This window comes from Mobula hypostoma, chromosome 1 (genome assembly GCF_963921235.1).
Source record: "Mobula hypostoma chromosome 1, sMobHyp1.1, whole genome shotgun sequence".
Lineage (NCBI taxonomy): Eukaryota > Metazoa > Chordata > Chondrichthyes > Myliobatiformes > Myliobatidae > Mobula > Mobula hypostoma.
The window spans coordinates 15,383,421-15,397,036 of NC_086097.1; the positions used below are offsets into that span (position 1 = coordinate 15,383,421).

Below are 13,616 nucleotides of genomic sequence, written 5' to 3' on the forward strand. Positions count from 1 at the left end.
CACAGGATTCAAAGCAAAGGCTATGTTTATACCAGAATAATCACACAAGCATATCAATGAGGGTAACATCAAACACCAGAGCTTAGAGAGGACCCATCATTACTATGGAGATCATAGTTGTAAACTTAAATGTTTCTTTGCCCAATACACTGGGTATTTGAATATACTCAGTGTAATCCATGGATAAACAGCATAGATTAGATAAAACTGGCTAATAAGATCATAGTGAAGCTTTTTTTCTCATGAATAACTGTTTCAAGATAAAATGGCAATGCAGCTAAAGACTATTAATCTAACAATCAAAATAATAAAGACCTTAATTTCAACTGGGCCTGTTCAGAATCTTAGATTATCCCAACAAAATATTTTTGTCACAAATAAAATGCATTACATATATGTACATATCTGACACAACTCACCAGAAAAACGCCCCCCTTTCCTCTATTCCCAACTCACTTCTTCTCACCTGCCTATTACTTCCCCCGGGTCCCCTCCTCCTTCCCTTCCCTCCTCTCCTATCAGATTCGTTCTTCTCCAGCCCTTGACCTTTCCCACCCATCTGGCTTCACCTTTCACCTTCCCGATAGTTTCTTATCCCTCCCCCCCACCTTTTCATTCTGGCATCTTTCCCTTTCCTTCTCAGTCCTGAAGAAATTTCTCAGTCTGAAACATCAACCGTTTTCCATAGATACTGCCTGACCTGCTGATTTCCTTCAGCATTTTGTGTGTGTTGCTTCCAAAAAATATAATGTTGCTTTAATTTTGCTTTTGAGGAACAAACAATGAAATAATTAACAAACATTATAATTTGTTAAAGTAAATGAATATTGGTTTGAATTCATTCAACACCAATGTAGACAACCTCCATGTTAATAAATAAAACTGTCCAGACATTCATCTACACAATTCTATTTATGTTTGTTCCTCATTTGAAGAAGGGACATTTGGAAAACTTGTGAAATGTCTGGGTCACTAAACTTTCAGACTTTCAGGAATAGGAATCAGCAGTTACAAAGGTTAACAAATATTATTGTGATGTTTACTCTCTCCTTTGTAAGGGGACCTCAATACTCATCTCAGGTCCCTTGGAATGTATCTTCTATAGATGAGTTTGAGAATGATTAACAAGTCAGTCTCCAACCTGATAGCATGAATATCGAGTTTTCCTTCCAGTTAAAAAAAAATTCCCTCTTCTTTTATTTTCACTTTGGCTTCTTACCTCTCCTCAGCTGCCTATCACGTCCCCCTGGGTCCCTTCTCCTCCCCTTTCTCGTATGGTCCACTTTCCTCCCCAATCAGATTCTTTCCCACCCACATAGCTTCACTTATCACCTTCTAGATATTCTCCTTCCTCTCCCGCCACCTTTTTAATCTGGCATCTTCATCCTTCTTTACCAGTCCTGAAGAAGGGTCTCAGCCAAACATATTGACTGTTTATTCATTTCCATGGATGCTGCCTGACCTGTTGAGTTCCCCCAGCATTTTATCTGTGTTGCTTTGGATTTCCAGCATCTGCAGAATTTCTCATGTTTAAGTCAGTATTGGGATGTTTCCTGCCTCAGCAAGCCTAGAACCAGGACACAGGGGTTCAGCTTTATTTGTTTTTCGGCATCGGTGCTTGACTGATAATGCCAAAATTTATTCCCCATTCCTAATTGCCCTTGGGAAAGGAAACAGCTTTCTTGAACTGCTGCAATGCTTCTTTTGTAGGTATTCCCACAGTGCAGTCTGGTGGGGCAATTGGTATCTGGTTTATTTCATTGTCACATCTACTGAGGACCAGGCATGACAGCACCTCTACTTTCTTCGGTTTGTGTAAATTTGTCATGTCATCAAAAACTATGACAATCTTCTATAGATGCACAGTGGAGAGTATCCTAACTGGCTGCATCATGGCCTAGTATGGAAACACCAATGCACAGGAACAGAAAGTGGTGAACACAGCCCTTGTCACCTTTAAGCACATCTATATGGTGTGCTGCCACAAGAAAGCATCATCTATCATCAAGGACCAGCACCATGCTCTCTTCCCACTACTACCGTTATCAGACATCCCACCTCTCCCGGAAGTTCCGCGAGTCTCCCACATACTAATAGTGGCTCCTTGATGCCTGCAAATTACATACAATGTCCCGGAAATCAACTTTTTTGAGAGCAAGCGAGAGAGAGACAGAGAGAGAGAGAGAGCGTGAGAGAGAGCGAGCGACCACGAGAGAGAGAGATAGCGCAAGAGAGCGAGTGCACGCACGAGAGAGAGAGAGCGCCATGGCAGAGTGTTCCAAAAAAAGAAAATATAAAACGTAGGTCACCCCAGACTACACTAATGTGTACCCCTGCCTAATAGGGGTCAAAAATAATGACAGTGTTGCTCGCTGCACTGTTTGCAACAGTGACTTTTCTATTGCCCGTGGTGGGTTAAGACTGTAAAAGACATGTTGAGGTGAGTTTAACAGGTGTCATTCGTTCATTAGTATAGCTAACGTTATTTAAACTCGCTGGCTAGTTGCTAAGGAGCTACTCTATTGCAGACATCCCACCTCTCCCGGAAGTACCTGGAGTCTCCCGCAAATTTATGGTGCTGCCTCCCTGAAACGAGTTTTTGCAGGGTGGGGTGTCTGCATTATGCAGGAGGTAAAGAAGCCTTAGGTCCCACGGCACCAGGTTCAGGAACAACCATCACGCTCCTGAACCGGTGTGGATAACTCCACTCACCATAACTCTGAATTCTACAACCCATGTACTCTTTTCAACTCATGTTCTCTGCATTATGTTTTTATTTGCATATTATTTTCTTTTACACATTTTACACTTTACTCGCTTTACAGGTATGACCCTGTGGCCAAGCATAGCTCCAGTGCGTCTGCTGATGACACTACTGTCACAGGCCGAATCAAAGGTGGTGACAAATCAGCTTATAGAAGGACACTGAAAATCTAACTGAGTGGTACCACAGCAACTTCTTACTCAATGTCAGCAAGACCAAGGAGATAATTATTGACTTCAGGAGGATGAAACTGGGAGTCCATGGCCCAGTCCTCACCAGGGGATTAATTTATTTCAGGGACCTGTCCTGGGCCACCCAGTATGTAAGTGCAATTATGAAGAAAGCACGGCAGCACCTCTACTTCCTTGCGAAGATTTGTCATGACATCTAATAAATTGACAAACTTGTATGGCTGTGTGGTGGAAAGTATAATGACTGCTGCATCACAGCCTGGTATGGAAACACCAATGCCCTTGAACAGAAAATCCTACATATGTAGTGGATATGACCCAGTCTATCACAGGTAAAGCCCTCCCCACCATTGTGCACATCTACATGCAACACTGTTGCAGGATTGCAGCATCCATCATCCGGGACCACCCCTACCCCACCATCCAGGCCATGCTCTCTTCTCACTGCTGCCATCAGGAAGAAGGTACAGGAGGCTCAAGACTCACACCACCAGGCTCAGGAACAGTTATTACCTCAACCATCAGACCCTTGAACCAGTGGGGATAACTTCACTCAACTTCACTTGCTCCAGCACTGAACGGTTCCCAAAACCAAATGGACTCACTTTCAAGGACTCTTCATCTCACGTTCTCCGTATTGCTTATTCATTTTTTTTCTTTTTTCTTTTCACAGTTTGTTGCCTTTTGCACACTGGTTATCTTCCCTGGTAAGTGTGGTCTTTCATTGGTTCTATTATGGTGATGGGACTTACTACATATGCTGGCAAGAAAATTAATCTCAGGGTTGCATATGACGACATAGCTGTACTTTGATAATACGTTTACTTTCCACTTTAAATTTTCATTATTTGTCTGTTTTTGTTATGTATACTTTTTCATGTAAGTATTTATTTTCCTGTAAAATAAATATTTTTTAATATAATAAAATTACTATATTTCAATGTTACAAATTAATTAATCTGTATGAATATAGGGTAAGGAGTCTTTATATGCAATTTAGCATAATGTATTGATTTTTTTTCTTGTACTCTGTATTCTTATATGTAAAATTAATAATAAAAATATTGGAAAAGAAAGGAAAATGAATTTCAAGGTAGTACATGGTAACACATTCATACTTTGAAAATAAATTTTAAACTCTCCACTGTACATCAATAGATTTCAAGATGGCACTGATGAGTAATGGCAACATTTGCATGCAACTCACAAAACTTCCAGATATAGTAATTCTGATTCTGCCCTGTTGGAGATGCATAGTAAATTCAGATTTAAAGTAAATTACTTGGCAAGTTGGTGGCCACCAAAGATTACCAGCCACCTAGCATCTTCTGGAGAATTGCAAATAAAATTGAACAATTGTACAATGATCATTAATTATCACCAATTCTGGACTCCTGTTGCAAAGAAGGTCATCAGTGAAATGTATGGTTGGAGTTCTCCTCCCCAGGGCTTTGGGTACTCAATTAGTGAGTAATAATAAAGACTAAAATAATCAGCATTATCGGCCTGGAAAGGAATTAAGGTGGGAAAGTGGATCTGAGATGGAGGATCCAATCTTTTTAAGTATTTGGACAGCCTCAAGAATCAATGCATAACTTACCCTCTACCTGCTTAATGTTCTTTACTTAACTCATTTAGAGATACAGCATGGAACAGACCTTTCCGCTCAAAGGGCCACACTGCCCTGCAACCCTCCTATGTAACGCTAGCCTCATCACAGGACAGCTTATGGTGGCCAGTTGACCAACTAACTGGTACATCTTTCGACTGTGGGAGGAAACTGGAGGACCCAGTGGAAACCTACACACTCACGGGAGGAACGTACAAACTTTCTTAGAGAGGACATCGTAATTGAACCCCGAACACCAATGCCCCGAGCTGTAATAGCATCACGCTGACACCGCAGCACTACCATAACATCCTTATACCCTAATGCACGGAGCGTCCTGTTCACCCAGTAACCTGGTGCGTTCTGACTCACACAAGTTCCCAATTCACCAATTTCTTCCCCATCTTCAACACCTTATTCCTGTAATTTTCTCAGCGTAACCTTCTCTATATTCGCTCTCTCCAAACAGTTTCTCTATGATTATGGCTCCTGCCATTTTCTCCAATTATAAAATCACTGCCAGGACCCAGAAACTTCCCTAAATTATCTGCTCAGCCTTTTTATTCCTCTCTCCACCTACAAACTTTAGGCTCCTGAACTGGCATTAGTAACTTCATTCACCACCACTCTGCACTGATTCTACGACCTACAGACTCACTTTCAAGGACTCTTTAAACTCATGTTCCCAGTATTATTTTTATCTGCACAGTTTGTCTTCTTCAACACATTGGTTGTATGTCTGTCTTTGTTCATGTATAGTTGTCCAAAAAATTCATTGCACTTCTTTTATTCTGTGAATGCCTGCAAGAAAATGAATCTCAAGGTAGTAGGACTGAGAGGAAAAATGAATTAGCCAAGATGAAAGGAGGAACAGACTCAATGGACTAAATGGCCTAATTCTGTCCTTATGTCTTATGATGTTATAAGGTAACACATACCTACTTTGATAATAAATTTACTTTGAACTTCGAATTTTTATGACACCCCTCCTAACCACTTTAAGCAAGCTTGTAGCCATTTATATTAATACTGCTTTGATTCAGTACCCTATTTGTTTGATAATCTCCCTATGAATTTCATTGTGTAGTTACATTTGAAGGGTGAGTCATAAGCAAAAATTGTCGTGGGCATGCAGTGTCTATATGAACTATTACCAGCATCTTGTTGTGGGATGCTAGAAGATAAGATAGCAAAATTACTGCAGGGTCTACACTTCAGAAATATAGATATAGGAAACTCATACTTTGGCTGACTTGTCCCCATTCCCCAATGTAACCTAACAAATGTCAAATACTGTTCATATTGCCCAGACTTTCAGACCAGCACAGATCAAAGATCAAAACTGCTGCAAAGGTGCTTTGTATCAACTGGTATCACTCTTGGCAATCCATTTATATCTAAGCCATCGCAAAATTCATTCTTTAAAAGAAATACTTCTCATGCCAAGAAATTACTTTTCGATTTTTTTTTCTGTTTCCTCCAAAGGAAGATCTGGAGCTGTCAGGACAAATCATTCCATGCCACATAGACATGACGTGCATCGTGAAATAACTGAGATCCTGCACTTAGCTATCTCCTCAGCCTGAACCAAACTGATAGGCTGCTCTAGTCAGTTATGAGAGTGCGCAGATTTTTAATGTTATTCACGTAACTTTTCTGAGCTTTCTTTTATAGAAAGTATAACAAACTGTAATATTAAATTCTATTTGTTCCAAGGTTAAGTTACTTCTACAAAGTGTTGAAGTTTTGTCACCTGGGAATGCTCGGTTTTGAATGAGGCAATGAAATTTTGAAACAGGTGGTGTGCTGTGTTCCCCCTGAAGTGTGAGCGCGCACACATCTTTTGCTACTAGCGTGCAAGAGAATTTAAACTGCGCACAAAAGGTTGTCACCCTCTGCCTCGTTGGCATGTTAAGCTCATTTCACGATCATACACAATCACATTTCCGTTTCAGGTTTCTGATGCAGGCGGTGTTGACAACATAAAGTTTGCAATGATTTGTCTGCAGATTTTAGAACTGGCTTACTTATACTGCTTTTACTGAAGAAATTATTCAGTGTGCACATGTTCTTGTTACTGGGGAAGAAATCGCACAGCACAAGATTTTTGTGCACACTCATCACATTACAAACATTGGTAGTGTGGTATGAAAGACTTAGTTCCCTACCACAGGCAGGCTACTTTTAAGGCAAAAATTGATACCTTAATTCAAACAAATATAAAATCCTACTTGATTCTTAAGTTTAACTTGCTAAAACCATTTCTGCAATTAAACTGTTAAAACAATAGAGTCTTGCATTGCATTATTGACCTTCTCAAGCACCAGGTACTGTTTACCCAGGAGAATACTTCAGAGAAGTCTGCTAAACTTTGCAGAAGTAGCACAATGAAAATTTATGATGAAAATTCAATTAAAGGACAAAATAATTCAATTAAAATAATCAGCCATGATTCTGCAAAAGGTGGAAATCCAGAGCAACATACAAAAATGTTGGAGGAATTCAGCAGCTTAGGCAGCATCTATGGAGAGGTATTAACAGCAGAAGAGATCTTGCAGATGCTGAGTCCCAGTGAAGGGTCTTGGCCCAAAACGTCGACTCTTTATACTGTAAATGCTGCCTGGTCTGCAGAGGACTATACACTCAGCCAGATCTATCATGGGTGCTAGCCTCCCTACCATTTAGGACATCTTCAAATGCCTCAGAAAGGCAGCATCCATCATTAGGGACCCCCCCCCCCCCGGACGCCACCATCAGGGAGGAGGTACAGGAGCTTGAAGATACACAATCAATGATTGAGGAACAGCCTCTTCCCATATGCAACACACACACAAAATGCTGTGGGGACTCGGCAGGTCAGGCAGCATCTGTGGAAATGAATAAACATTTGACATTTCCGGCCGAGACCCTTCTTCAGGACATCCCCTCTGCCATCAGATTGCTGAATGGACAACAAACAGTACCTCACTATTTTTGCTTTTCCTTTGTACCAGCTATTTAATTTAATTTATGTATACCTTATGGTAATTTATAGAATTTTTTATATATTGCACTGCACTGCTGCTGCCAAACAACACATTTCAGGATAAAAAGTCAGGGATGATAAACCTGATTTTGATTCTGAGTTTCTCCAGCATTTTGTGCGAATTGTTCCAATAAAAATGCGTTTTATGCTTCTTCCATTCCAGATGCCAAATACTGTGTCTGCTATGAGTTTCCAAACTGTGAACCGACCACATGGATTGTCCACCTCCCTAAATGACAGGAACTGCAGGCTGCAATCAAGTATGTTTTAAAGTAAACTAAAAAAAGTGTACTTTTGCACACCATGGGAAAATATGAATATCTCAGATAAGAGATTACTGGGAATATTTTTTTAGCTGATGGATAACGGCTAATTACAAAGATGGAAAATTTCTGTAATGTTGAAATTAATTTATTATTTGGAAAGGACTCATGTTATATTTATTTCAGATATTCCATTTTTTAAATACCCTCCAGCAAGAAAGATACAGGAAATTCAGCAAATCAGTATTTATACAGGGAAAGGAAAAAACACCACAGAGGTTAAAATGAAAGCATTAACTACTGATAAGGCAGAGGTCAGACAGCATCAGCAGCGACAGTTAACGTTTCACTGCGGTCAAGTTGAACATTACCACTGTTTTTCTTGCCACAGATGGAGCCTGACCCTCTCTGTATTTCCAATACTTAATGGTTTGATTTGGTACCAAATTATATTTAAATCAGATAACAGTATCTTGAAAAAGGAAAATGTGAACACAATGTCTAGACTTACGTAATTCGGTCACTGGAAAACTACAGAGTAAAACAGAAATGTTGAAAGTACTTTGGTCAAGCTGTCACTCATAGGTTGAGTCCTCAGAAAATCTCACTGCTTGTCTAGCTGATGGCTTCCAGACACACACATACACACACACACACACACACACACACACGCACGCAAAATACTGGGGGAAATCAGCAAGACAGGCAGCATCTATAGAAATGAATGAGCAAGCCTATATTTTGGGGAGAGACCCTGCTTCAGGACTGGAATGGGAAAAGGAAGAAAACAGGATAAGGAGGTGTGGGGGAGGGGGAGGAGGGCAGTACAAGCAAGATGATGCCAGGTGGATCGGAGAGGGCAGAATGAAGTGAAAAGCTGGGAGGTGATAGGTGGAAAAAGTAAAGGGCTGGAGAAGGGAGTGGACCATGGGAGAAAGGGAAGGAGGAAGGGCACCAGGGAGAGGTGATAAGCAGGTGAGGAGAAGAGAAGAGGTAAGAGCGGAGAACTGAAGAAGACGGAAGGAGGAGGGTGACTTCCAGGTTTTTTTTTCGGCGTTTATTTCCGTTTTCCTGATTCCCCGGCACTTTGCTTTATTTCTCAGTACATGTTCTGAATGTTTCAACTCCGCAACATATAAATGTACTCCTTCAGTCAACACAGTAAGAACTGAAAAGCTCTCAGGCAACTTTTAACAGGTACGCTCCACTTTCAGACATATGGAGATGACACTCCTTCGTGATTATGACGGATTTCACTTTTCATGCAAATGGTTAATTCTTCAATAAGAAACGTTTGCCCAAGCTTAAGCACTGAAGTTTATGGTGACAGCATTTCCCGCAATTTCTAACATTGTTGCCACGGAAAGGATAACTGTTCAGATCTCCTGGCAACACCGACCATTCCGATACATCTTAGTCTTCAGACTTGCCGACTCTAAAGCACTAACCCCTCCTCTCCCTCTCTCTCTCTCTCTCTGTCCTCGACACTTGTAAACTCGAGGTCATCCAGAACTCAGTGACTCAGTGACCCATGTCTAACTGGCCAGGTTACTCTTGTACAATACCTCTCGGTCCTCAGTCCTCTGCCACCCTCCACTCTGACTTCCTCGTCATCCAGGGGTTTAGTCACCCCATCGGCCAATGCCTATGGTCGGAACACCTTTCACCCTCTCTCTCTGTTTTAATGTTTTCCTTCAAATCTGCCGCCTTAGTCTTAGAGTTACGCAGAACAGCAGCAGGCCCTTCGGCCCAACCAAGTAGCAGGTGAGTCCCATTTCCCGCATTTGCCCCTCATTGCTCTAACCTTTTCTATCCTGCACCTCCCAGTGTCATTGTACTCGCCTCAAGCTTCCTCTGTCTGGCTGCTCGCTCCATCTATCAAACACCCCCTGTGAGAAGCAGTTGCCCCGTAAACTCTTCCCTCTCAGCTTAAACCAACATCCTCTTATTTTAGTCCCTCCTACCCCGGAGGAAAAGTTCATCCGTTTCAATGTCTGTCTCAGCTTTGCTCCGCTAAATCTGCCTTTGGAATGCTCGTAATGAAGGCTCATATAAGCGCGAAAACAGGCCAATCGGCCCATCACGGCAATGCAGTCCTTTCCTTACTAAACCCCCAAACGCTAACCAAACCAGGAATGTTAAGCAGACGAAGGAAGGGGAAGGACTCACCATTCAGCCCGTTGGGAATGCTCCTGTGGTGAGAAGGAGCTCCCGAGAGGTCGTCGCTGGAGCTTTTGAGCGGAGCGCCCTTATCCGCGGCTCTGGGATGCTGATGGTGGTCGGGGCTGCCGGCACTGCCGGTGCTGGAGGTGCTACTGCCGTCGCCCACGTCCCGGGGTCCGGAGCCCCCGTTCAGGTTACTCAGGCTGGTCTGGCTGTCTATAGAGCTCCGGCTGCCAGCGCCGCTGCGCTCCTCGTCCAGCATCAGCGCGATCTCCTTCAGCTCCAGGTTCTCGCCCAGCAGCGCGTCCTGCCTGCGCTCCAGCTCGGCCAGTTTCTGTTGGTAGGTGCCCACCTCCCTCCACAGCAGGCTGGCGGCGAAGCGACCGAACCGCTGCCACTCCCTGCACAGCTTCTTGCCTTTCTGCCTGTCGTCGTCCAGGAAGCAGCAGAGCTCCCGCAGCTCGGAGTTGTCATCCTGCAGCCGCTGGTTGATGTCCTTGAGCCCCCGGATCTCCTGCAGGTGCAGCTGGAGACGCCGGTTCACCTCCTTCATCAGATTCCCGTGCTCCAGCATTAGGCTCATCCTCTCGCTCTCCGTCCGCCGCAGCCGCTTCACCAGCTCCGCCTTGCCCCATTTCACCAGCTCCTCGTCCGCTATCTTCGACAGATCTTCCTTGGACCCGTCCGGTGAATTCTTAGCCATATCCTTTTTATATCTCACACCGTCCTTATAAACCTCTGTGTCTTAATGCAACCGTCTTTAGCACCCAATTCACCTCCGGACTCTGGAATACATCCAATTCATGTTGTTTTGATTATGGACCTCCCGTCCCCCACTCCTCTCTCTCTCTCTCTCTCTCCCTCTCTCTCCCTCTGGGTCTCTCCCCAAGGGGTTAGAAAGCTGCAGCTAAGAGAGAGAGAGAGCGAGCAAAGATCTTCCGCAGGGAAAATAAAAACACACACGCAGCGAGCGATCTTCTGTCCTAGTCGGCTCCGCGATGCTCTGAGGTAAAACTCCACCTCTGCTCGTCGCTAAAATAGAAATTATAATCCCAAACCCGTGAGGTCAACTGGTTTTCGATGGCGTGAAGCTCGTTCCGCCTGGGAGAGACTGAGATCGTGCCGAACGTGGACGGGGGGAAGGGGGATAAGAGAGCTTTTCAACCGTACCCCGCTGTCGGATGCGTCCCCAGGCCTCGGGCGACACGGCCGGCGGTCTCTGCTCTCCAAGGGCAGCGCCAAGGCAACAGTAAAGTGCAACTAGTTTCCTGAAATCGATACTCGCAACAAAGAACTTCAGCCTCTCTCACCCGCCTCCCCGGCACTGAATTTGACGCCTCTCGTCCAATGGTAGTGTCAGTCGTTCAACGGCGCCCAATCAAAGTGAAGACAAACAGAATTAAAGGCAGGTAGACAGAGCGATTTGGACAGTGTTTGTGTGTGTGTGTGTGACATTCTCTCTCTCTCACACACACACACTCACTTTCTCACACACGCACTCACTCTTACTCTCTCTCACACACACAGGGACTGGGCTCTCTCTGTTTTATCATGCGTGGGGCATCACCCAGACTATTCCCACATTAACCATTTGACCAGTTTATCCAATTCTGTAGCGCGGAGCAGAAACAGAGTAAATTGCAACTTTCGTTTTGGTGTTGGTTTACCGAGATACAACGGAAAGCTTTTGTTAGCGTGGTATCCAGACGCATCAAGCCATACGCCGATGCAGTAACAAGTGAAACAGAGCTCGGAATACAGAGGAAGTGCAGAGCAGGTCAGTAAATAAAGTGCAAGAGATATGAGGTAGAATAGATCAGATTTCTGAATGGACAATGAACCCAAGTACACCACCTCACTGTTTTTTTCTTGTTGCTCTATTTGCACTACTATATACTGTCATTGTAATTTAGTTTTTTTTAAATTATGTATTGTAATATCCTGCGGCAGCAGTACAATGCAATACATAATAACAGAGAGAAAACAGTACAAAAATAGAAATTAAAAAAGTAGTGAGGTCGTTCTCATGGGTTGAATGTCCATTCAGAAATCGGATGGCAGAGGGGAAGAAGCTGTTTTTGAATTGTTGAGTGCGCGCCTTCTGGCTTCTGTACCTCCTCCCTGATGGTAAAGGCATGACCTAGGTGATGGGGGTCCTTAATGATGGATGTTGCCTTTTTGAGGCTTCGCTCCTTGGAGATATGCTAGATACTGTACTACGATCAATCTGACATTTCTTTCAACCAACCGGAACAGTCGCGACGGGCCGAATAGTTCCCCGGAGCCACGGGAGAATGAAGATGCTGGGATTCGGATCAAAAAAAGAGAAACTGTCTTCCGTCCATTTTGTTGCGAATGACCCTTTGAAACAAAGTAAATTTTCTATTCACTCAGATCTGCTGTTTTGGGTTTCCTCTCGTCGCCTTCACGTTATTAAAGCGGGATTCCCTAATTAAATGCGGATTAAAACGAAACTGCTGGAGTAATTCAACGGCTCCAGCAGATTCTGTGGGGATGGGGTGGAGAGAAGGGGGAGAAGAGGTCGCTTCGCGTCTCCATTCCCCTGGTTTCAGATTCAGGAATCGTCCTGGGCCAGGTGTGAAGAAGGAGGGCGGAACTCCGTGGGAAGGTCGGGCCGAAGACAGTCACTCTCTGGTGGCCGGTCCCGCTCTTAAATCTCCACCTTGGCCACCTTGTTCTGGAGAAGGAATAATGTTCTAAATGTGACCCGGTCTGAAACCGGACTCAGGCGCACCTGTTAAACAGAAGACCGCTGAGAATTTTACAGTTCCCGTCCTTGGCCTCCTGCTGTCTCCTGTGACGGCTGGGGGCGTCTTGCTTTCTTCTCTCTGTTATGCTGATAGCTGGGATTATTTATTGAAATCGGTGACGCCGCGAACCTGTCTCCGTCCAAAGTGGAATTAATTTTTCCTGTCATTGCAGGACAGGGTTACAATCCATCCGTGACCTTTCGCCATTATTTATTGAGCAGGTTGGAAACTTATTCCCTCGCTATCTTCCCGCCTCGTTCTCTAATGAGGGAGCTCTAAGTGACTTCTTCAAATGCTAACGCGCACGGATAAGATTAATTTCTCACGTCTGGTAAATTAGGTTTAGGGTGGATGTGTTATCTTCGCACTATTAACCCTCCCAACTACATCTACATGGAACCCTGTCACTGGAAGGCAGCATCCCCGCCACCCAGGCCATGCTCTCTTCTTGCTGCTGCCAGCAGGCCGAAGGTACAAGAGGCTCACGACTCTCACCACCAGGTTCAAGAACAGTTACTACCCCTCAACCTTCAGGCTCTTGAATAAAAATGGATAACTTCACTTGCCCCGTCACTGAAATGTTCCCATTTGCGTGTGTTGCCACAATCTATGGAATCACTTTCAAGGACTCTTCATCTCATGTTTTCAACATTCATTGCTGCTTTATTTATTGGTATTATTGCTTCTTTTTGTATTTGCACAGTTTGTTGTCGTTTGCCCAAGTTGGCGGGGTCATTCATCGATTATATTGTGGTTATTATTCTATTACAGATTTATTGAGTATGCCCACAAGGAAATGAATCTCAGGGTTGTATATGGTGACATATATG

General features: G+C 43.8%; 1 protein-coding gene across 4 annotated transcripts in view; it reads right to left on the minus strand.

The window, feature by feature from the left end:
- ccdc85ca (coiled-coil domain containing 85C, a) overlaps window positions 1-11,375 on the minus strand; it is a 300,440-nt gene extending 289,065 nt beyond the window's left edge. For 2 of the 4 annotated variants that reach the window (XM_063043789.1, XM_063043773.1), the window contains exon 1: window positions 10,022-11,370. In XM_063043789.1, coding sequence (XP_062899859.1) covers window positions 10,022-10,718 — 697 coding nt within the window. In that variant the 5' untranslated portion in view covers window positions 10,719-11,370. Of the gene's footprint in view, window positions 1-10,021 lie in introns of all 4 variants that reach the window. The other 2 variants (XM_063043765.1, XM_063043780.1) reach the window with 2 other exon arrangements.
- Between the last annotated feature and the right edge of the window lie 2,241 nt (window positions 11,376-13,616).